The sequence below is a fragment of the Chiloscyllium punctatum genome, chromosome 7 (assembly GCF_047496795.1).
Source record: "Chiloscyllium punctatum isolate Juve2018m chromosome 7, sChiPun1.3, whole genome shotgun sequence".
In the NCBI taxonomy this organism is placed as follows: domain Eukaryota; kingdom Metazoa; phylum Chordata; class Chondrichthyes; order Orectolobiformes; family Hemiscylliidae; genus Chiloscyllium; species Chiloscyllium punctatum.
The window spans coordinates 100,544,822-100,565,642 of NC_092745.1; the positions used below are offsets into that span (position 1 = coordinate 100,544,822).

Here is a 20,821-nt window from a genome sequence, read left to right on the forward strand (position 1 = left end):
CGCGCGGTGAGACAGCGAAAGAGCGAGCCCGCGCGCAGTGAGAGGGTGCGTGCCGCAGTGAGATAGAGCGCGCGTGCGCGGTGAGAGAGAGTGTGCGAGCGCTCAGTGAGAGAGAGAGCGCACGCGCGCGCAGTGAGAGAGAGAGCGCACGCGCGCGCAGTGAGGGAGAGAGCAAGCGCGCGCAGTGAGGGAGAGAGCAAGCGCGCGCAGTGAGGGAGAGAGCAAGCGCGCGCAGTGAGGGAGAGAGCAAGCGCGCGCAGTGAGGGAGAGAGCAAGCGCGCGCAGTGAGGGAGAGAGGGAGAGAGCGCGCACGCGGGCAGCGAGAGAGCGGGAGAGCGCGGGCAGCGAGAGCGGCGGAGAGCGCGGGCAGCGAGAGCGGGAGAGCGCGGGCAGCGAGGAGCGGGAGAGCGAGCGGCGGGCAGCGAGAGCGGGAGAGCGCGGGCAGCGAGAGCGGGAGAGCGCGGGCAGCGAGAGCGGGAGAGCGCGGGCAGCGAGAGCGGGAGAGCGCGGGCAGCGAGAGCGGGAGAGCGCGGGCAGCGAGAGCGGGAGAGCGCGGGCAGCGAGAGCGGGAGAGCGCGGGCAGCGAGAGCGGGAGAGGAGAGCGCGGGCAGCAGAGAGCGGAGAGAGCGCGGGCAGCGAGAGCGGGAGAGCGCGGGGCAGCGAGAGCGGGAGAGCGCGGGGCAGCGAGAGCGGAGAGCGGGGCAGCGAGAGCGAGACGCGGGCAGCGAGAGCGGGAGAGCGCGGGCAGCGAGAGCGGGAGAGCGCGGGGCAGCGAGAGCGGGAGAGCGCGGGGCAGCGAGAGCGGAGAGCGGAGAGCGCGGGGCAGCGAGAGCGGGAGAGCGGGAGAGCGCGGGGCAGCGAGAGCGGGAGAGCGGGGGCAGCGAGAGCGGGAGAGCGGGGGCAGCGAGAGCGGGAGAGCGGGGGCAGCGAGAGCGGGAGAGCGGGGGCAGCGAGAGCGGGAGAGCGGGGGCAGCGAGAGCGGGAGAGCGGGGGCAGCGAGAGCGGGAGAGCGGGGGCAGCGAGAGCGGGAGAGCGGGGGCAGCGAGAGCGGGAGAGCGGGGCAGCGAGAGCGGAGAGCGGGGCAGCGAGAGCGGGAGAGCGGGGGCAGCGAGAGCGGGAGAGCGGGGGCAGCGAGAGCGGGAGAGCGGGGGCAGCGAGAGCGGGAGAGCGGGGGCAGCGAGAGCGGGAGAGCGGGGCAGCGAGAGCGGGAGAGCGGGGCAGCGAGAGCGGGAGAGCGGGGCAGCGAGAGCGGGAGAGCGCGGGCAGCGAGAGCGGAGAGCGGGGCAGCGAGAGCGGGAGAGCGCGGGGCAGCGAGAGCGGGAGAGCGGGGGCAGCGAGAGAGCGGCGGAGAGCGCGGGGCAGCGAGAGCGGGAGAGCGGGGCAGCGAGAGCGGAGACGGGCAGCGAGAGCGGGAGAGCGCGGGCAGCGAGAGCGGGAGAGCGCGGGCAGCGAGAGCGGGAGAGCGCGGGCAGCGAGAGCGGGGAGAGCGCGGGCAGCGAGAGCGGGAGAGCGCGCAGCGAGAGCGGGAGAGCGCGGGCAGCGAGAGCGGGAGAGCGGGGCAGCGAGAGCGGAGAGCGCGGGCAGCGAGAGCGGGAGAGCGCGGGCAGCGAGAGCGGGAGAGCGCGGGCAGCGAGAGCGGGAGAGCGCGGGCAGCGAAGCGGAGAGCGCGGGCAGCGAGAGCGGAGAGCGCGGGCAGCGAGAGCGGGAGAGCGCGGGCAGCGAGAGCGGGAGAGCGCGGGCAGCGAGAGCGGGAGAGCGCGGGCAGCGAGAGCGGGAGAGCGCGGGCAGCGAGAGCGGGAGAGCGCGGGCAGCGAGAGCGGAGAGCGCGGGCAGCGAGAGCGGGAGAGCGCGGCAGCGAGAGCGGGAGAGCGCGGGCAGCGAGAGCGCGCGCGCGGTGAGGGAGCGAGAGCGCGGCGCGCGGTGAGGGAGCGAGAGCGCGCGCGCGGTGAGGGAGCGAGAGCGCGCGCGCGGTGAGGGAGCGAGAGCGCGCGCGCGGTGAGGGAGCGAGAGCGCGCGCGCGGTGAGGGAGCGAGAGCGCGCGCGCGGTGAGGGAGCGAGAGCGCGCGCGCGGTGAGGGAGCGAGAGCGCGCGCGCGGTGAGGGAGCGAGAGCGCGCGCGCGGTGAGGGAGCGAGAGCGCGCGCGCGGTGAGGGAGCGAGAAGCGCGCGCGCGGTGAGGGAGCGAGAGCGCGCGCGCGGTGAGGGAGCGAGAGCGCGCGCGCGGTGAGGGAGCGAGAGCGCGCGCGCGGTGAGGGAGCGAGAGCGCGCGCGCGGTGAGGAGCGAGAGCGCGCGCGCGGTGAGGAGCGAGAGCGCGCGCGCGGTGAGAGAGAGAGAGCGCGCGCGCGGTGAGAGAGAGAGCGCGCGCGCGGTGAGAGAGAGAGAGCGCGCGCGCGGTGAGAGAGAGAGAGCGCGCGCGCGGTGAGAGAGAGAGAGCGCGCGCGCGGTGAGAGAGAGAGAGCGCGCGCGCGCGGTGAGAGAGAGAGCGCTGCGCGCGGTGAGAGAGAGAGAGCGCGCGCGCGGTGAGAGAGAGCGCGCGCGCGGGTGAGAGAGAGAGCGCAGCGCGCGGTGAGAGAGAGAGCGCGCGCGCGGTGAGGAGAGAGCGCGCGCGCGGTGAGAGTGAGAGAGAGCGCGCGCGCGGTGAGAGAGAGAGCGCGCGCGCGGTGAGAGAGAGCGCGCGCGCGGTGAGAGAGAGAGCGCGCGCGCGGTGAGAGAGAGAGCGCGCGCGCGGGGTGAGAGAGAGCGCGCGCGCGGTGAGAGAGAGAGCGCGCGCGCGGTGAGAGAGAGAGCGCGCGCGCGGTGAGAGAGAGAGCGCGCGCGCGGTGAGAGAGAGAGGCGCGCGCGCGGTGAGAGAGAGAGGGCCGCGCGCGGTGAGAGAGAGAGGGCGCGCGCGGTGAGAGAGAGAGGGCGCGCGCGGTGAGAGAGAGAGGGCGCGCGCGGTGAGAGAGAGAGGGCGCGCGCGGTGAGAGAGAGAGGGCGCGCGCGGTGAGAGAGAGAGGGCGCGCGCGGTGAGAGAGAGCGCGCGCGCGGTGAGAGAGAGAGCGCGCGCGGTGAGAGAGAGAGCGCGCGCGCGGTGAGAGAGAGAGCGCGCGCGCGGTGAGAGAGAGAGCGCGCGCGCGGTGAGAGAGAGCGCGCGCGCGGTGAGAGAGAGAGCGCGCGCGCGGTGAGAGAGAGAGCGCGCGCGCGGTGAGAGAGAGAGCGCGCGCGCGGTGAGAGAGAGAGCGCTGCGCGCGGTGAGAGAGAGAGCGCGCGCGCGGTGAGAGAGAGAGCGCGCGCGCGGTGAGAGAGAGAGCGCGCGCGCGGTGAGAGAGAGAGCGCGCGCGCGGTGAGAGAGAGAGCGCGCGCGCGGTGAGAGAGAGAGCGCGCGCGCGGTGAGAGAGAGAGCGCGCGCGCGGTGAGAGAGAGAGCGCGCGCGCGGTGAGAGAGAGCGCGCGCGCGGTGAGAGAGAGAGCGCGCGCGCGGTGAGAGAGAGAGCGCGCGCGCGGTGAGAGAGAGAGCGCGCGCGCGGTGAGAGAGAGAGCGCGCGCGCGGCGCGCGGTGAGAGAGAGAGCGCGCGGCGCGCGGTGAGAGAGAGAGCGCGCGCGCGGTGAGAGAGAGAGCGCGCGCGCGGTGAGAGAGAGCGCGCGCGCGCGGTGAGAGAGAGAGCGCGCGCGCGGTGAGAGAGAGCGCGCGCGCGGTGAGAGAGAGAGCGCGCGCGCGGTGAGAGAGAGAGCGCGCGCGCGGTGAGAGAGAGAGCGCGCGCGCGGTGAGAGAGAGAGCGCGCGCGCGGTGAGAGAGAGAGCGCGCGCGCGGTGAGAGAGAGAGCGCGCGCGCGGTGAGAGAGAGAGCGCGCGCGGTGAGAGAGAGAGCGCGCGCGGTGAGAGAGAGAGCGCGCGCGGTGAGAGAGAGAGCGCGCGCGGTGAGAGAGAGAGCGCGCGCGGTGAGAGAGAGAGCCGCGCGCGGTGAGAGAGAGCGCGCGCGCGGTGAGAGAGAGCGCGCGCGAGCGGTGAGAGAGAGAGCGCGCGCGGTGAGAGAGAGAGCGCGCGCGCGGTGAGAGAGAGAGCGCGCGCGGTGAGAGAGAGAGAGCGCGCGCGGTGAGAGAGAGAGCGCGCGCGGTGAGAGAGAGCGCGCGCGGTGAGAGAGAGAGCGCGCGCGGTGAGAGAGAGAGCGCACGCGGTGAGAGAGCGCGGTGAGAGTGACAGCGGGCGCTGTGAGAGAGAGCGCGCAGGCGCGCAGAGAGAGCGATAGCGCGCGCGCGCCAGAGAGAGCACGCCAGATACAGTGCGAGAGAGCGCGCGCGCGCGGTGAGAGAGAGAGCGCGCGGTGAGAGAGAGAGCGCGCGGTGAGAGAGAGAGCGCGCGGTGAGAGAGAGAGCGCGCGGTGAGAGAGAGAGCGCGCGCGGTGAGAGAGAGAGCGCGCGCGGTGAGAGAGAGAGCGCGCGCGGTGAGAGAGAGAGCGCACGCGGTGAGAGAGAGAGCGCACGCGGTGAGAGAGCGCGGTGAGAGTGACAGCGGGCGCTGTGAGAGAGAGCGAGGGCGCACCGTGAGAGAGAGCGCGCAGGCGCGCAGAGAGAGCGATAGCGCGCTGCGCGCCAGAGAGAGCACGCCAGATACAGTGCGAGAGAGCGTGTGCACAGAGAGAGAGCGAGAGAGCGCGCGCGCGGTGAGAGAGAGAGCGCGCGGTGAGAGAGAGAGCGCGCGGTGAGAGAGAGAGCGCGCGGTGAGAGAGAGAGCGCGCGGTGAGAGAGAGAGCGCGCGGTGAGAGAGAGAGCGCGCGGTGAGAGAGAGAGCGCGCGGTGAGAGAGAGAGCGCGCGGTGAGAGAGCGCGCGCGCGGTGAGAGAGCGAGCGCGCGGTGAGAGAGAGAGCGCGCGGTGAGAGAGAGAGCGCGCGGTGAGAGAGAGAGCGCGCGGTGAGAGAGAGAGCGCGCGGTGAGAGAGAGAGCGCGCGGTGAGAGAGAGCGCGCGGTGAGAGAGCGCGCGCGCGGTGAGAGAGAGAGCGCGCGCGCGGTGAGAGAGAGAGCGCGCGCGCGGTGAGAGAGAGAGCGCGCGCGCGGTGAGAGAGAGAGCGCGCGCGCGGTGAGAGAGAGAGCGCAGCGCGCGGTGAGAGAGAGAGAGAGCGCGCGGTGAGAGAGAGAGAGAGCGCGCGGTGAGAGAGAGAGCGCGCGGTGAGAGAGAGAGCGCGCGGTGAGAGAGAGAGCGCGCGGTGAGAGAGAGAGCGCGCGGTGAGAGAGAGAGCGCGCGGTGAGAGAGAGAGCGCGCGGTGAGAGAGCGCGCGCGCGGTGAGAGAGAGAGCGCGCGCGCGGTGAGAGAGAGAGCGCGCGCGCGGTGAGAGAGAGAGCGCGCGCGCGGCGTGAGAGAGAGAGAGCGCGCGCGCGGTGAGAGAGAGAGCGCGCGCGCGGTGAGAGAGAGAGCGCGCGCGCGGTGAGAGAGAGAGCGCGCGCGCGGTGAGAGAGAGAGGGCGCGCGCGGTGAGAGAGAGAGGGCGCGCGCGGTGAGAGAGAGAGGGCGCGCGCGGTGAGAGAGAGAGGGCGCGCGCGCGGTGAGAGAGAGAGGGCGCGCGCGGTGAGAGAGAGAGGGCGCGCGCGGTGAGAGAGAGAGGGCGCGCGGTGAGAGAGAGAGCGCGCGCGGTGAGAGAGAGAGCGCGCGCGCGGTGAGAGAGAGAGCGCGCGCGGTGAGAGAGAGAGCGCGCGCGGTGAGAGAGAGAGCGCGCGCGCGGTGAGTGACAGCGGGGCGCGCACCGTGAGAGAGAGCGCGCAGGCGCGCAGAGAGAGCGATAGCGCGCACGCGCCAGAGAGAGCACGCCAGATACAGTGCGAGAGAGCGTGTGCACAGAGAGAGAGCGAGAGAGCGTGCGCGCAGTGAGAGAGAGAGCGAGAGAGCGTGCGCGCAGTGAGAGAGAGAGCGAGAGAGCGAGCGCGCAGTGAGACAGAGAGCGAGAGAGCGAGCGCGCGAGAGCGAGAGAGCGAGCGCGCGAGAGCGAGAGAGCGAGCGCGCGAGAGACAGAGAGCGAGCGCGCGAGAGACAGAGAGCGAGCGCGCGAGAGACAGAGAGCGAGCGCGCGAGAGACAGAGAGCGAGCGCGCGAGAGACAGAGAGCGAGCGCGCGAGAGACAGAGAGCGAGCGCGCGAGAGACAGAGAGCGAGCGCGCGAGAGACAGAGAGCGAGCGCGCGAGAGACAGAGAGCGAGCGCGCGAGAGACAGAGAGCGAGCGCGCGAGAGACAGAGAGCGAGCACGCGAGAGACAGAGAGAGCGCGCGCGAGCCAGAGAGCAAGCACGCGAGAGACAGAGAGCAAGCACGCGAGAGACAGAGAGAGCGCGCGCGAGCCAGAGAGAGCGAGAGAGCGTGCGCGCAGTGAGAGAAAGCAAGCGAGCGAGCGAGGCAGAGAGAGCGCGCGCGAGGCAGAGAGAGCGACAGCGCGTGAGCCAGAGAGAGCGCGCCCTGACACAGCGAGAGAGCGCGCCCGCAGCAAGATAGAGGGCACGCAGTGAGAGCGCGCGCGCGGGCGCGCCAGGTACAGCGCGAGCGAGAGAGCGCGTGCGCCGAGAGAGAAAGCGAGAGAGCGAGAGAGCGCGCGCGCCGTGAGAGAGAGCGAGCCAGAGAGAGCGACAGCGCGCGAGCCAGAGAGAGAGCGCCAGAGAGAGCGCGCCCGCAGCGAGAGAGAGGCCGCGATAGCGCGCCAGATACAGCGCGAGAGAGAGCGCGCGCGTGCAGTGAGAGAGCGAGCGAGGGAGCGAGCCAGAGCGCGCGAGCCAGAGCGCGCGAGCCAGAGCGAGCCAGAGCGCGCGAGCCAGAGCGAGCCAGAGCGCGCGAGCCAGAGCGAGCGAGAGCGCGCGAGCCAGAGCGAGCGAGAGCGCGCGAGCCAGAGCGAGAGAGAGCGCGCGAGCCAGAGCGAGAGAGAGCGCGCGAGCCAGAGCGAGAGAGAGCGCGCGAGCCAGAGCGAGAGAGAGCGCGCGAGCCAGAGCGAGAGAGAGCGCGCGAGCCAGAGCGAGAGAGAGCGCGCGAGCCAGAGCGAGAGAGAGCGCGCGCGCGGTGCGAGAGAGAGCGCGCGCGCGGTGCGAGAGAGAGCGCGCGCGCGGTGCGAGAGAGAGCGCGCGCGCGGTGCGAGAGAGAGCGCGCGCGCGGTGCGAGAGAGAGCGCGCGCGGTGCGAGAGAGAGCGCGCGCGCGGTGCGAGAGAGAGCGCGCGCTGTGCGAGAGAGAGCGCGCGCTGTGCGAGAGAGAGCGCGCGCGGTGAGAGATAGAGCGCGCGCGGTGAGAGATAGAGCGCGCGCGCGGTGAGAGATAGAGCGCGCGCGCAGTGAGAGAGAGCCCGCGTGCGCAGTGAGAGAGAGCCCGCGTGCGCAGTGAGACAGCGAGAGCGCGCGCGCAGTGAGAGTGAGAGCGCGCGCGCAGTGAGAGTGAGAGCGCGCGCGCAGTGAGAGTGAGAGCGCGCGCGCAGTGAGAGTGAGAGCGCGCGCGCAGTGAGAGTGAGAGCGCGCGCGCAGTGAGAGTGAGAGCGCGCGCGCAGTGAGAGTGAGAGCGCGCGCGCAGTGAGAGTGAGAGCGCGCGCGCAGTGAGAGTGAGAGCGCGCGCGCAGTGAGAGTGAGAGCGCGCGCGCAGTGAGAGTGAGAGCGCGCGCGCAGTGAGAGTGAGAGCGCGCGCGCAGTGAGAGTGAGAGCGCGCGCGCAGTGAGAGTGAGAGCGCGCGCGCAGTGAGAGTGAGAGCGCGCGCGCAGTGAGAGTGAGAGCGCGCGCGCAGTGAGAGTGAGAGCGCGCGCGCAGTGAGAGTGAGAGCGCGCGCGCAGTGAGAGTGAGAGTGAACAAGCTGATACGATCACAGATGAAATGATGACAAAGACATAAGCTTTAAAAATATTGATTGAGCAATAAATATTGTATGGCACATTAGGATTTTTTATGTCTGCCCGAAGGGACAGGCACAATCTCAAGTTTTACACCTCATTTGAAAGTGGGCAACTCCGACAGTGCAGCATTCAGTCAGACTTGAAAGAACAGCTGACTTACGAAATAATACTTCCACTGCATTACAGGTAATACCTGTCCATTCGCTCAAGAGCATGTATTACTTGTCTGACAGGAAAGGTAGAGAGCTGTTAATAAAGCACACAGTATTCTTGGCTTCAGTAACAAGGAAATACAGGGAAGTTATGATGAACCTATTGAGGATATCAGTTAGAGCTCAGCTGGAGTATTGTTCTGGGTGCTAAACATTGGACTGTTGTGCTTGGAAGAGGACAGGGCTAAAGATTGGTTAGAAGTTCTCAAAACCATGAAGGGTCTGGATGGAGTTGGTAGGGAAACATTGTTACTGCTCATAAAATTACCATACATCAACTGGTGCAGTTCTAAACTGTTTTGCAAAAACAGCAATTGCAAGGTGAGTAACACTTTTTCAGACTGGTTTAGGTCTGAAATGCACTGACTGGATATGTGAGGGGGCAATTCAACTGAGGCTTTGAAGGTGGCATTAGATGATTTTTAAAATCAAAACGATGTACAGGATTTCAGGAAAAATGCATGAGATTCACACTAACCTAAAATGTTCAGAATGGGTGCAATTATAAATGTGCAGAATGAGGGCTTTTTGCCTGTAACAATGCAGTAATGCTACAAGGTACAATGGTACAAAAGATGTTACAGATATCTAGTTAAACATCTGGCTGAAGTAATGTGTTTCAAATCATTTCTCAGTTTGTTGCAGAAGCCAAGGATGGGAAAGACTGTTTCCTCTTCCCTTCAATTCAGCTGTTTTTCCAATTGTTTTCAGATAATTGGAGCTTAACTGTCCGATTTCTTAATTCAACTGCTAGAATTAATCTAAAGTCCATTAAATGCTTGAACAACTTACCTGCAGTGTTAGTTCACAGCAAATTGCCGGAGTGCGACAAGCTGTGAAGAAATCCTGAGTTGCTCGTGTCTCTCGGAATTCTGCGGGAAGGGACAGAAGTGTCCACAGTTAATACAGGAATTCAATCACCAAGAAATAACTAAAATATCTCCAGGGTCAATGCTTATAATGTTACTTCTCAATTTATATTGCTATCTGAAGAGGTGTGGGGAGGAACAATGGGAGCTGGTTTTGTGTCTGCAATTTCCTAAATGGAGAGTATCCAGTCTTGATTATAATATCCGCAGGAAATGATGATTCTTCCGATGCACCACCTAGTGGTCAATTTATCACTCAACGAGAGACAGGCCGAGCTCTGGGGACAATGGCGAGATAATCAAAATGCTGACAAGAGCACTTTGGACCAGGAGGGAGACAGTCCAAATGGATAAGGAGAACAGAAGGCTTACCATAATAACAGGGGCCTGAGTAGCCAAAAGAACATGTTGCCTACTTTGTGACTGTTTCAGGATGTTGTGAAGCAGCCACTTAGGGGTGTGAAGAACTAATAGGCGCGATCCAGCAAGAGATGGCAAAACGAGAGAATGATATTCTGCCATAACTTGTACAACCTCTTCGCTCCATTTCTCTCTCAAACGACACAGCTTAAATCATAAAAAACTCAAAACTCACCAGATCTGTTGCCCCATCCTCATTAAGCGGTCCAAAGTGAAAGCAAAATTATTGTTAGATCTTTACAGAAATGTTCAGGTTTTACGGGACACCATGAAGTCTTCACAAAAACCATCAAATCCAATTTAATTAGGTTAGGGCTTAAGTGCAGTTGCCAGGTCAGACCCAACAACAGTAATCAATGAGAAGATCTCATGTGTGTTGTGCTGAATGAGATATCTATTTTGATTCATGTTTCTGATACTTACCCGGGAGATATCTTCCTGCCTGCCTCATACACCAGACAGGGACATAGTCAGTTACCTTTCCCCATGCTGCTCTGAGGAATGTGTCATTTTTCAGTGGAGGAAAATTTTCAGAGCTAAAAATTAAACAATAATCACTTTCAGATAAATGTTAACTTAAGTATGGACACAAGTTGTTAAAATTTAATAACTTAGTAGATAAAAATGTTGTCAGTGTTAATAACAAGTGGATTTCCAGTAAAACACATTCTCAACAACATTTTCTCTTGGGCTCTCATACTTCATTGTAAAATGTGCATCATTTTATACTTTTTGTACTTGGAAAAAACATTACAGCATTCAGATCAATGTACTGAGAAAAAAAGCATAAAAATATTCAGACAATATATTCCAGTCATATCTTAAGGAGGTCTGTTCTCATTTAAGATAATTATATATTAGTGTCAGATTATGGAAATATTGCTCATCAATGCTGGATGATCTCCTCTAGAGAAAAGCTTATAGACACAAGCTTATAGCTTTGCTGACAAGAGAAAATGAGTTGGTTGATCCAAGCCTCTGCTACAACAAGCTTATTGGAGTAAGTGAAATCTTTGAATGTCATTATAGATTATCCCAAACAGTTAAGTGAAATTGATAAATTTTAACTTTCAAAGCTAATGCTCTAGCAAGTGCTCCGTTGCTGTAGGGATTCAAAATTTGCCATAGCCTCCTCCTCATGTTTCCCCTCTCTGCATTTCCCCACCTCACTCTCTCAGAAAACAGCAAATAATTATAATTATCAATGAGCATGTACAAGACTTTAGTTGGGCCCCAGGTGAAATACAATGTGCAGCTCTGGTTGCCTCATGAAAGGAAAGATGTGTTTGCAGTGGAGGGGGTGCAGAGGAAATTCACCAGGATCTGGTTAGGGATGGTACACTTTATTTAAGAGGAGAAGTTGGATAAGCTTGGATTGTTTTATTTGGAGCAAAACAGGAGAAGGAGCGAGTATTTAAGAGGTCAGAGAATCATATAGCATGGAAACAGACCCTTCGGTCCAACTCATTTATGCCAACCAGACACCTAAATAAACCTAGTCCCATTTGCCAGCATTTGGCCAATATCCCTCTAAACCTTTCCTATTCATATACCCACCCAGATGCCTTTTAAATGTTGTAATTGTACCAGCCTCCACACTACTACTTCTGGTAGCTTACTCCATACTCACATCTTCCTCTGCGTGAAAAGGTTTTTGAGGTGCTTTTTAAATCTTTCCTCTCTCTCTTAAACCTGTGCACTCTCGTTTTGGACTCCCCCACCCAGGGAAAGACCTTGTCTATTTACCCTATGCATGTCCCTCATGATTTTATAAATCTCTGTAGTCACCCCTCAGCCTCTGACAATAGAGGGAAAATAGCCCCAGCCTATTCAGCCTCTCCCTATAGCTCAAACCCTCTAATCCTGGCAATATCCTTGTAAATCTTTTCTGAACCCTTTCAAGTTTCACAACATCCTTCCTATAGCAGGGAGGCCAGAATAGCATACAGTATTCCAAAAGTGGCTGAACCAATGTCTTGTACAACCATAACATGACCTCCCAATTCCTGTACTAAATGCACTGACCGATAAAGGCAAGCATACCAACACCTTTTGACTATCTTATCTACCTGCAATTCCACTTCCAAGGAACTATGAACTTGCACCAAGATCTCTTCATGCAGAAACATGCCCCAGGACCTTACCATCAAGTACACAAGTCACGCCCTGATTTGCCTTTCCAAAATGCAGCACCAAGCATTTATCTAAATTGAACTGCACTGCCACTATATCTGATCAAGATTCTGCTCTAATCTGAGGTAACCTTCTTTGCTGTCCACTATACCTCCAATTTTGGCATCATCTGCAAACTTACTAACCATACCTCCTATCTTCACATCCAAGTTGTTTATATAAATGACAAAAAGCAGTACACATAGCACCTATTCTTGTGGTACACCAACAGTCACAGGTTTCCAGTCTGAAAGGCAATCTTCTACTACCATCCTCTGTATACAACCTCTGAGCCAGTTCTGTATCCAAATAGCTAGTTCTCCCTGTATTCCATGTAATCTAACCTTGTTAAGCAGGCTACCATGAGGAACCTTGTCAAACTCCTTACTGAAGTCCATATAGATCACTTCTATTGCTCCATCCTTATCAATCCTCTTTGTTACTTCCTCAAAAAACTCAATGAGCCACGATTTCCCATTTCGACTATTCCTAATCAGTCCTTGCCTTTCCAAATGCATGTAAACCCTGTCCATCAGGATTCCCTCCAATAACTTGCCCACCACCGATGTCAGGCATATCAGTCGATAGTTCCCTGGCTTTTTCTTACCACCTTTCTTCAATAGTGGCACTACATTTGCCAACCTCCAGTCTTCCGATATCTCACCTGTGGCTATCGATGATACAAATATCTCAGCAAAGGGCCCAGCAATCACTTCTCTAGCTTTCCACAGAGTTCAAGGGTACACATGATCAGGCCTCAGAGTTTTATCCACCTTTATGCATTTTAAGCTGTCTAGCACCATCTGCTCTGTAATATGGACATTTGTCATGATATTGACATTTATTTCCCCACATTCTCTATCTTACATATCCTTCGCCACAGTAAACACGAATGCAAAATACTCATTTAGTATCTCCCCCATCTCCTGCGGTTCCACACATCAGCAGCCTTGTTGATTCCTAAGGGACCCCTTTTGCCTCTCTAGTTACCATTCTGTCCTTAATGTATTTGTAGAATCCCTTTGGAATCTCCTCAATCCTATTTGCCAAAGCTATCTCATGTTCTATTTTTGCTCTCTTGACTTCCCACTTAAGTTGTACTTCCACTGCCTTTATACACTGCTTGGGATTCACTTGATCTCTGCTATCTATACCGGACATATACTTCCTCCTTCTTTGCGACCAAAACCATAATTTCACTCAACATCCAGCATTCCCTACACATACCACCCTTGCCCTTCACCGTAACAGGAACAAACTGTCCCCGGACTCTGGCTATCTCATTTTTGAAGGCTTCTCATTTTCCAACCATCCCTTTACCAGCAAACATCCACTCCAAATACATTCAAAATTGGCCTTCCTCTGATTCAGAACTTGAACTTTTAGATTTGGTCTATCCTTTTCCATCACGATTTTAAAATTAACAAAATTATGGTCACTGGACCCAATGTGATCCCCCAACTGACGCCTCAGTCACCTGCCCAAGAGAGGTTCAAGGTTTGCACCTTCTCTAATAGGTACCTCCACATACTGGATCAGAAAATTTTCCTGTACACACTTCAAGTCCTCTCCATCCAAGCCCTTAACACTATGGTAGTCCTAGACTATGCTTGGAAAGGTAAAATCCCCTACAATAACCATATTCTTACAGACAACTGAAATCTCCTTACAAACTTGTTTCTCAAATTTCCCACTGACCAATGGGGAAAGAGTCTATAGTACAATCCTAATAAGGTGATCATCCCTTTCTTATTTCTCAGTTCCACCGAAATAACTTCACTGGCCATATTCCCAGGTATATCCACTCTAAGCACAGCCATAATGTTATCCCTCAACAAAAACGCCACTCTCCCTTCTGCCCTGCACTCTTTCTATCCTTCCTAGAGCATCTATACCCTGGAACATTAAGCTGTGAGTCTTGTCCATCCCTGAGCCACATCTCTGTAATTGCTATTGTTAGGTGCTTTTCCCAAGGTTTCACACACGAGATGCAATTCGGGCATTCCAACTTCTGCAAACAGTTAAAGTTTATTACAACCTGTACAAGCTGGGTGACCCCCTTTGACCCTCTTCACAGGCATGCGAAGTCAAGTCAAAATAGACCCTAAACAAAAAAAAACAACTTCCTTATACAGGACAGTTGGTAATGTTCATGGGTACTCCGGCCACCCCCTCCTCCACCCCATAACCATGTTACCCTAAGTACAATGGTAGGATGAGGTCATCCTTGGAGAAAATGCACATGTACATGCCATAATCCTGGGGAATCGTTTTGTAAATAATTTCCTGACTTCATGATTTCCCCAAGACAATGCAGGTGTGACATACCTAGCTTCGGAGGACGGCTATGAAATCATTTCTGAATGGAAGGGACTGAATGATAGTTTAGTTTGATAATAGTAGCAAATGACGGTCTAAATGGAATGGGAGTGATCTGCATTCCTGCATGAATGTCATCCCCACCCACTTCCAGAATGTGGAGTCAGTGCAGTTTAACCCTTTACTATTACATTAATGCCCAGAGAGATAGTTCAATTCAATCTTTTAACATTACACTAACATGCCCTGAGTTCAGCCTTATTTGTTAAATTGCATTTACTTCAATGAATGAGGTCTATCAGTCCTACCTTGCTCTCTGCTTTGTTCCTGCCTGCTCAGACTGCTTGGATTGCTCCTTTTCCCAACTGTACCAGTCTCAAACTGATTTCTTTCCTCACTATATCCCTGGGTCCTCCCCTTACAAGTTTAAATTCTCTTGAGCAACTCCAGCAAATTTCCCAGTATATAGTCCCCTTTCAATTCAGGTGCAGTCTGCCCTTCTTATATAGATAATTTCTACCCCAGAAGAGATTCCCATTATTCAAACATGTGAATCGTTCTCCCCAGCATCAGCTCCTCAGCCCTATCCTTCTATTCCTACCCTCACTAGTCCATAGCAATGGGAGTAATCCAGATATTACAACCCTTAAGGACTTCCATTTTAAATTCCTGCCTAACTTCTTGTACTACCTCCTCAGAATCTCATCCCATTCTCTTCCTGTGTCATTAGTTCCAACGTGTAGAATGACCTCCTGTTCTCTCTCCTTCTTAAGAATATTCTGCAACCTTGATCCTGATGCCAGGGAGGCCACGCACCATTCTGATGTTTCACTGTTGGCTGCTGAAACGTCTATCTGTGCCTCTGACTTGATAATCCCCTATCACAATTGATCGCTTGGAACCTGACTTAACCCTTGTTACATTAGAGCCAGTCTCAGTACTAGAGAATGCCAGTGCTACATTCTCCTGAGAGTCCATCACACCCTATATTTTTCAAAACAGCATACCTCCTTGAGATAGGGTTAGGCAGAGGAGACTCCTGAACAATCTGCCTCCCTGTAAACTCATTGCCTCAAACTGCCGTTCCAACTGATCGTGCGATCCAACAGGATTCGCAACCAATCACACATCCTGAAGACATTATCACCAGTAACATAGAAACTCTCATCGAACAGGAAGAGCACATCACTCTGCTAAAGGCCATCTTTGCATCTTAATTCATAGCCTCAGGAAACAGAGTCTTACTGCTGTCAAAAATACTGCTCCAGGCTAACCACTACCTATGTTTTATATTTTTAATGTTTAATCAAGAGACAGATCTCAATAAAACATATCAAAAAAGAACTATATTCACTGTTGTAGATTTACAAAAAAAACAATAAGGTTACACTTTTGAAAAGTAATTTAGCTGCTCCCCTGCTCAGCTCTCCCACACAGGTTTCTCCAAGGTGAGCTGTGAATTTTGCCGTTAATTTTTCTTACTCGACTCTGATGTCCAGATTCATGAAATCAATCAGAACTGACAGCTATACATATTCACTGCAGCTACATTTCTGTTTGATTCACTCCCCATGTGGTTACTGCCTTTGTCTGCCTTCCTCCTTTTTAAAGTATTGGTATTTTGATCTTTCTTTCCCTCAAAATTCCAAAACAATGCAACAGCTTATAAAACAGTAATTACCATTCCCAGATTTCGAGGAAATCAGTTCCAACACTAAAAATACCTTAAAAAGGCTCATACAACCACAACTTTTTTCCCCATTCTCGATCTTGGATTATCCAGAATCTTTGTTGTATAAATCACTTGGGACATTGACAGGGTGAATATAAAGTAGTTGTTCCCTTAGTTGAAGGGTAAATATAAAGGGGTATAATTTTAAGGTGAAAGACAGAAGGTTTAGAGGGGATTTGAAGAAATATTTTTTCACCTAGAGGATGGTGGGATCTGGAATACACTGCATGGGAGGACAATTGAGGTGGTAACTTCACAACTTTTGAAAAGTTATGTGGATCAGCACCTGAAATGTCATAACATTCAAAGCTATGGGGCGAGTGCTGGAAAGTGGGACTAATGTAGATTTAGCGTAGCTTTGGGGGTACAGATGCGATGCACTGAAGCACCTCTTCTGTTCAGTATGATTCCATGCTATTCCTCCACATAACAATTTGAAATTAGCCTGTATCTCGTCCTTACATTTAAACTTATATTTATGACTTCATAATATTTGCAACGTATACAATTAATTTTTGTACTTCAAAATTATGCCAAACATCATTCAAGGACTAAATAAGTAGTACAAGACTTTTGAATAAATCCGAAATCTTTGACACAATATTCACGCATATGATAATTGTATTATTAAAGTACCAACATACAATTAGTCACACTTCTGTACAAATGCAACGATTGGAAGAGTTTTATATAAAAATATTATTTAGGTCAAGCAGTTCAGAAGTAATTTTTTGAAACTTCTTCCAAGGCTACATGTTTAATATCTGACATCATACAAACCTCCCTATGCAGTTAATAAAATGGAAAACCCATTTGGAAATGCTTAAAATCTTTGAGTAGGAAATGTTGGATTGATTTTTTTTCCAAATCTTAAATATGGAAGTCAAAAATATATCAACATAAATTAACTCAAAGTAACCTCTGTAGTTAGCTGATTTAAGAATTCTAAGTTTCCTTCAGCTGAAGTATACAGATGGCTTGTCTGTGTACCAAAGACCTTCTGAATGGTGAACTGGGGCTGAGTAACAATCTGCCAGATATCCTCACCTCTGCTACAAGGACATCTACAAGCAAGTAGTGAAGATCATGGATACTGCTGCAGACAACTGGGCATGAGAAGTGAGGATAAATGAAAACATCAGCTGACTGAGAAGTGAGCCCAGGAAAAAAAAGACTACCCAGAGTGGAGTTCCTGCGCTACTTCAGGAGATGATCAACACTGAGCTGACCATCAAGGCACAAGCCACCACCTCACAAGATGGGAGGCTGCCAATTAAAACATGTCACTTCCCTTTTAATTGCGACTAACACTTTCACAACATATTTAAAGTGAATGTGACAATACACTTGACAAACTTGTGAACTTAAAGGCCAGAATATGCTGGGATGTTTTTCTGTTACATTATGACAGAGTTTTACCATGAAGAGACTCCTTCTGTTTTGAAGGATATGTTTGTGCACTTGAATTGCATCGGAGCATTTCCAAGAAGCATCCAGCCTACAACAAACTGATCTTATCTATCAAAACAGTTGTCTGGTATGCTGATAATAGAAAATAAGGATATCTTTTGTTTCAGATAAGGGTGTGTTGCATATCAGCTAACTGCAAAGTCCTTTATCCCAGGAAGCAGAAGGTGGTGGGTAATTACTGGAATTACACCAATGAAAGGTATAATTTAAGAGTTGAAACATATAGGGAATTACCCAGTAATCAAACTATTTTCAAATAAATTTACATTAATAAAATCACATAAAAATGCCATCATCACAATGATGGATTTTGTCAGTTGGTGATCACTAATGCTACCTCTAACTGGCACAAGATGTGCAATACTAAACCGAATCCACAGATAAAGCTTATAGTGGACAGAATAAAAAGCTGCATATTGTGATATAATCATATCCCCAGGACCAGAGATAAACTATGAAATGAAGTGGTGTCTTGTCAAATTTCTAATCATTCCTTCAAATTAGAAAAAACACACCATCTGCTGAAAAACCAGAAAATTAATTACAAGATCATATTTGGCAAAGTCTGTCATTCAAGTTCCATCATCATGCAAATATCATGGCCTTTGAAAGCAGCACAGCATTGTATACAACACAATAAAATACATAGAGAGTCAGACAATACAGGAAATGTCAATCAGGAAGGTCGCACTCACCGTATTTGAAACACATTAAAAACATGCCTTTTTTTTAAAAAAGTCTGACATTTTCTACAGTCAATGTTTATAAACATTGGCCGACCGACTACAAACATTAACTACTGAATCCATTCGGGTTACATTTATACGACACGATTGTCATGGTTAAGATCATGGTTACACGACGCCTCTTCGCAGTTACATAACTTCACCGTGAAGGGGATGGTTGGCAGCTTTAATGGCAATACAGCCCAAAACTAATTGATGGGATTTTCTCGGAGTGGTCATCATCACCCTGAGGGTTATATTGTTTAAACAGTGAGATGTTTTTTTTTATTATTAAGTTAACCGTGTTGTTGACGGTCGGGTAGTTGTGTAAAACTCCCAATGCCTGGTGACTGACTCGAGTTCTCTGCGGGACGGTTTGCAGCGTCCACTGCTGAGATTGAAACTTCGCCGCTCGGAGTTTACAACGTGCCCCCGGCTCCTGCTGTTTAAACACCCGCTCTTACTTACTCGAAGAAATCGCCGTCCCCCATATCGCTCAGGCTCCTAGTCTTCCTTTGCCGTTCCTACGCTGCAAGCCCCGGGCGGCGCCATGTTGACAGGCCTCCACCCACGTGACTCCGTCCGGCCAATTAGCGCCGGCCCGCTGGCTGGGGGCGGTGGCGGTGGGAGGGTAGGTCACGTGATCTCTCGGAAGGACCTCCGTGGGGAGGGGGCCGCGGCGCGCCTGCGTCAGGAAGCAGAGGGGGAGGTCAGTGAAGTAAGTACAGTCATGGTGTGGTCTGGAGTGGGGGCGTTCAGAGGTTTGATTTGGGGCAGATAGATGAGGAAATGTAAAGCTTGAAGGGTAACTGTTGGTAATGTCAGCAGGGAGACGGAAGTTGGCGAGTTTTGAAATAAATGCTGATCATGTTGTGAAAACAGCTGAGGGAGTCCATTATTTTGCAGCTTTGAATGTAAAGTGATGTTGAACATAATCCATGTAAATCTGCTGAAATCTGAGTTTTCACATTTGGAATATCATTTCAAGTTGAACTGTTTATAGTGGACCTTGACCTTTTCCTCCCTCAAACTCTTAGCACTGCCTTATTCAGTTATGTTTCCCAAATCTGGTTGGATGTGACCCTGAAAGTTCAATTGCATAATTTTAATTCTCCCCTCCAATTGGCCCACCCTTTTTAAAGAACGCTTTTTCAAAGAAAATTGTTATTTTAAAAAAAGATTTAGTGCCCCTGTGATTTATTTTTCTTCCGTGTTGCTCTCATGACAACCCATTGTTGTGTTAGTGTTTCACTACCTAGTTTGTTTCTTTAAACGATCCGTGATCAAGAATTTGTTGTGTGACAACAAGACGGACGGACGGACGGACGGGAGGGGGGGGGGGGGGGTTAGATGATCTAAAAACTGAGATTTTACAATGTTGCTTGAATCACTCTCCTTTTCCCAACTTTTATGATGTATATGTTATTTTAAAATGCTCCAGTTCACACTTTTGTGAAATCTGTTGCAATTCTTAATGTTATTTGTGCACATATTACCATCGATTAGACCATAAGAAATAGAAACATAAGTAGGCCATTTGTCCCCTTGAGCTTGCTCAGCCAGTTCAATAGCATTTTTGTCAGTCTGACTCTCCCAACATCCATTCTCCTACTTTTCCCTATAACCCTTGCTTCCAGTACTGATCTAGAATCCATCCATCTCAACCTTAAACATATATCTGCGTGGGTTTCCTCCGGGTGCTCCGGTTTCCTCCCACAGTCCAAAGATGTGCAGGTCAGGTGAATTGGCCATGCTAAATTGCCCGTAGTGTTAGGTAAGGGGTAGATGTAGATGTAGATGCAGGGGTATGGGTGGGTTACGCTTCGGCGGGGCGGTGTGGACTTGTTGGGCCGAAGGGCCTGTTTCCACACTGTAAGTAATCTAATCTAATCTAAAAATATATAAGGATTCTGCTCCCTTCAATCTCTGTGGCAAAATGTTCCAAAGACACACAACCCTCTGAGAGAAACAATTTCTTCACATCTCTGTCTTAAATTGGCAACTCTTAATTCTGAGACTATGTCCTCTATCCTAGCCTCTCCCATGAACAGAAATATCCTCTTGAAGTTTCCCCTGTCAAACTCCTTAAGAACCTAATTCTTCTGAATTCCAATGAGACCCATCCTGCTCAACTTTGCTCATAAAGCGATCTCTGCATACTGGGGATCAACCAAGTGTTGTGACGAAGGATCACATAGGGAGGTGATGGCCTAGAGGTATTATCACTGTATTGTTGATTCAGAGACAGATAATATTCTGGGGAACTGTGTTCAAATCCTACCATGGTAGAATTTCAACTCAATACAAAAAAAATGTCAGGAATGATGATCATGAACCCAGTTTTTTGGGCGGCACGGTGGTACAGTGGTTAGCACTGCTGCCTCACAGCACCAGAGACCCGGGTTCAATTCCCGCCTCAGGCGACTGACTGTGTGGAGTTTGCACATTCTCCCCGTGTCTGCGTGGGTTTCCTCCGGGTGCTCCGGTTTCCTCCCACAGTCCAAAGATGTGCAGGTCAGGTGAATTGGCCATGCTAAATTGCCCGTAGTGTTAGGTAAGGGGTAAATGTAGGGGTATGGGTGGGTTGCGCTTCGGCGGGGCGGCGTGGACTTGTTGGGCCGAAGGGCCTGTTTCCACACTGTAAGTAATCTAATCTAATCTAATCTAAACTCAAAATATGAAGCCTCTTTTTTTCTCTTGAATGCTGCCAGACCTGCTAAGTTTCTCCACTTTTTGTTACGTCTTTGAGGTTATGCATTCTTTCATTCCACCATTTTCTGCTATTCACTACTGCAGTTGGCCATTTCTAGTATTATGAGAAAGTGAGGACTGCAGATGCTGGCGATCAGCGTCAAGAGTGTGGTGCTGGAAAAGCACACCAGGTCAGGTGGCATCTGAGGAGCAGAAGAATCGACATTTCGGGCATATGCCTTTCATCAGGAATCTGCCTGAAGGGCTAATGCCTGAAATGTCAATTCTCCATTTCCAGTGTTATCTCAGAGTATTAATCAAGTTTATTACTCATCTTATTTCTTGTATAACCTTTCACATTTTTCTATGATTGTTTTAAAAAAAAGAGTAAAATC

The 20,821-nt window shown here is 52.9% G+C and overlaps 2 protein-coding genes across 3 annotated transcripts in view; one reads left to right on the top strand and one right to left on the bottom strand.

Moving 5' to 3' along the window:
• Nucleotides 1–18,359, bottom strand: part of urod (uroporphyrinogen decarboxylase) — a 54,921-nt gene extending 36,562 nt beyond the window's left edge. Inside the window, exons 1-3 of the mRNA XM_072574434.1 lie at nt 18,204–18,359; nt 9,741–9,853; nt 8,821–8,900 (exon numbers count right to left, since the gene is read on the bottom strand). Of these exons, the coding sequence (XP_072430535.1) occupies nt 8,821–8,900; nt 9,741–9,853; nt 18,204–18,226 (216 nt within the window). The 5' untranslated portion in view covers nt 18,227–18,359. The remainder of the gene's footprint in view (nt 1–8,820; nt 8,901–9,740; nt 9,854–18,203) is intronic.
• Nucleotides 18,360–18,402: 43 nt separating this feature from the next.
• hectd3 (HECT domain containing 3) overlaps nt 18,403–20,821 on the top strand; it is a 64,021-nt gene continuing 61,602 nt past the window's right edge. Inside the window, exon 1 of one of the 2 annotated variants that reach the window (XM_072574432.1) lies at nt 18,403–18,453. The gene's annotated coding sequence lies outside the window, so the exon portion shown is untranslated. The remainder of the gene's footprint in view (nt 18,454–20,821) is intronic. The other variant, XM_072574433.1, reaches the window with a different exon arrangement.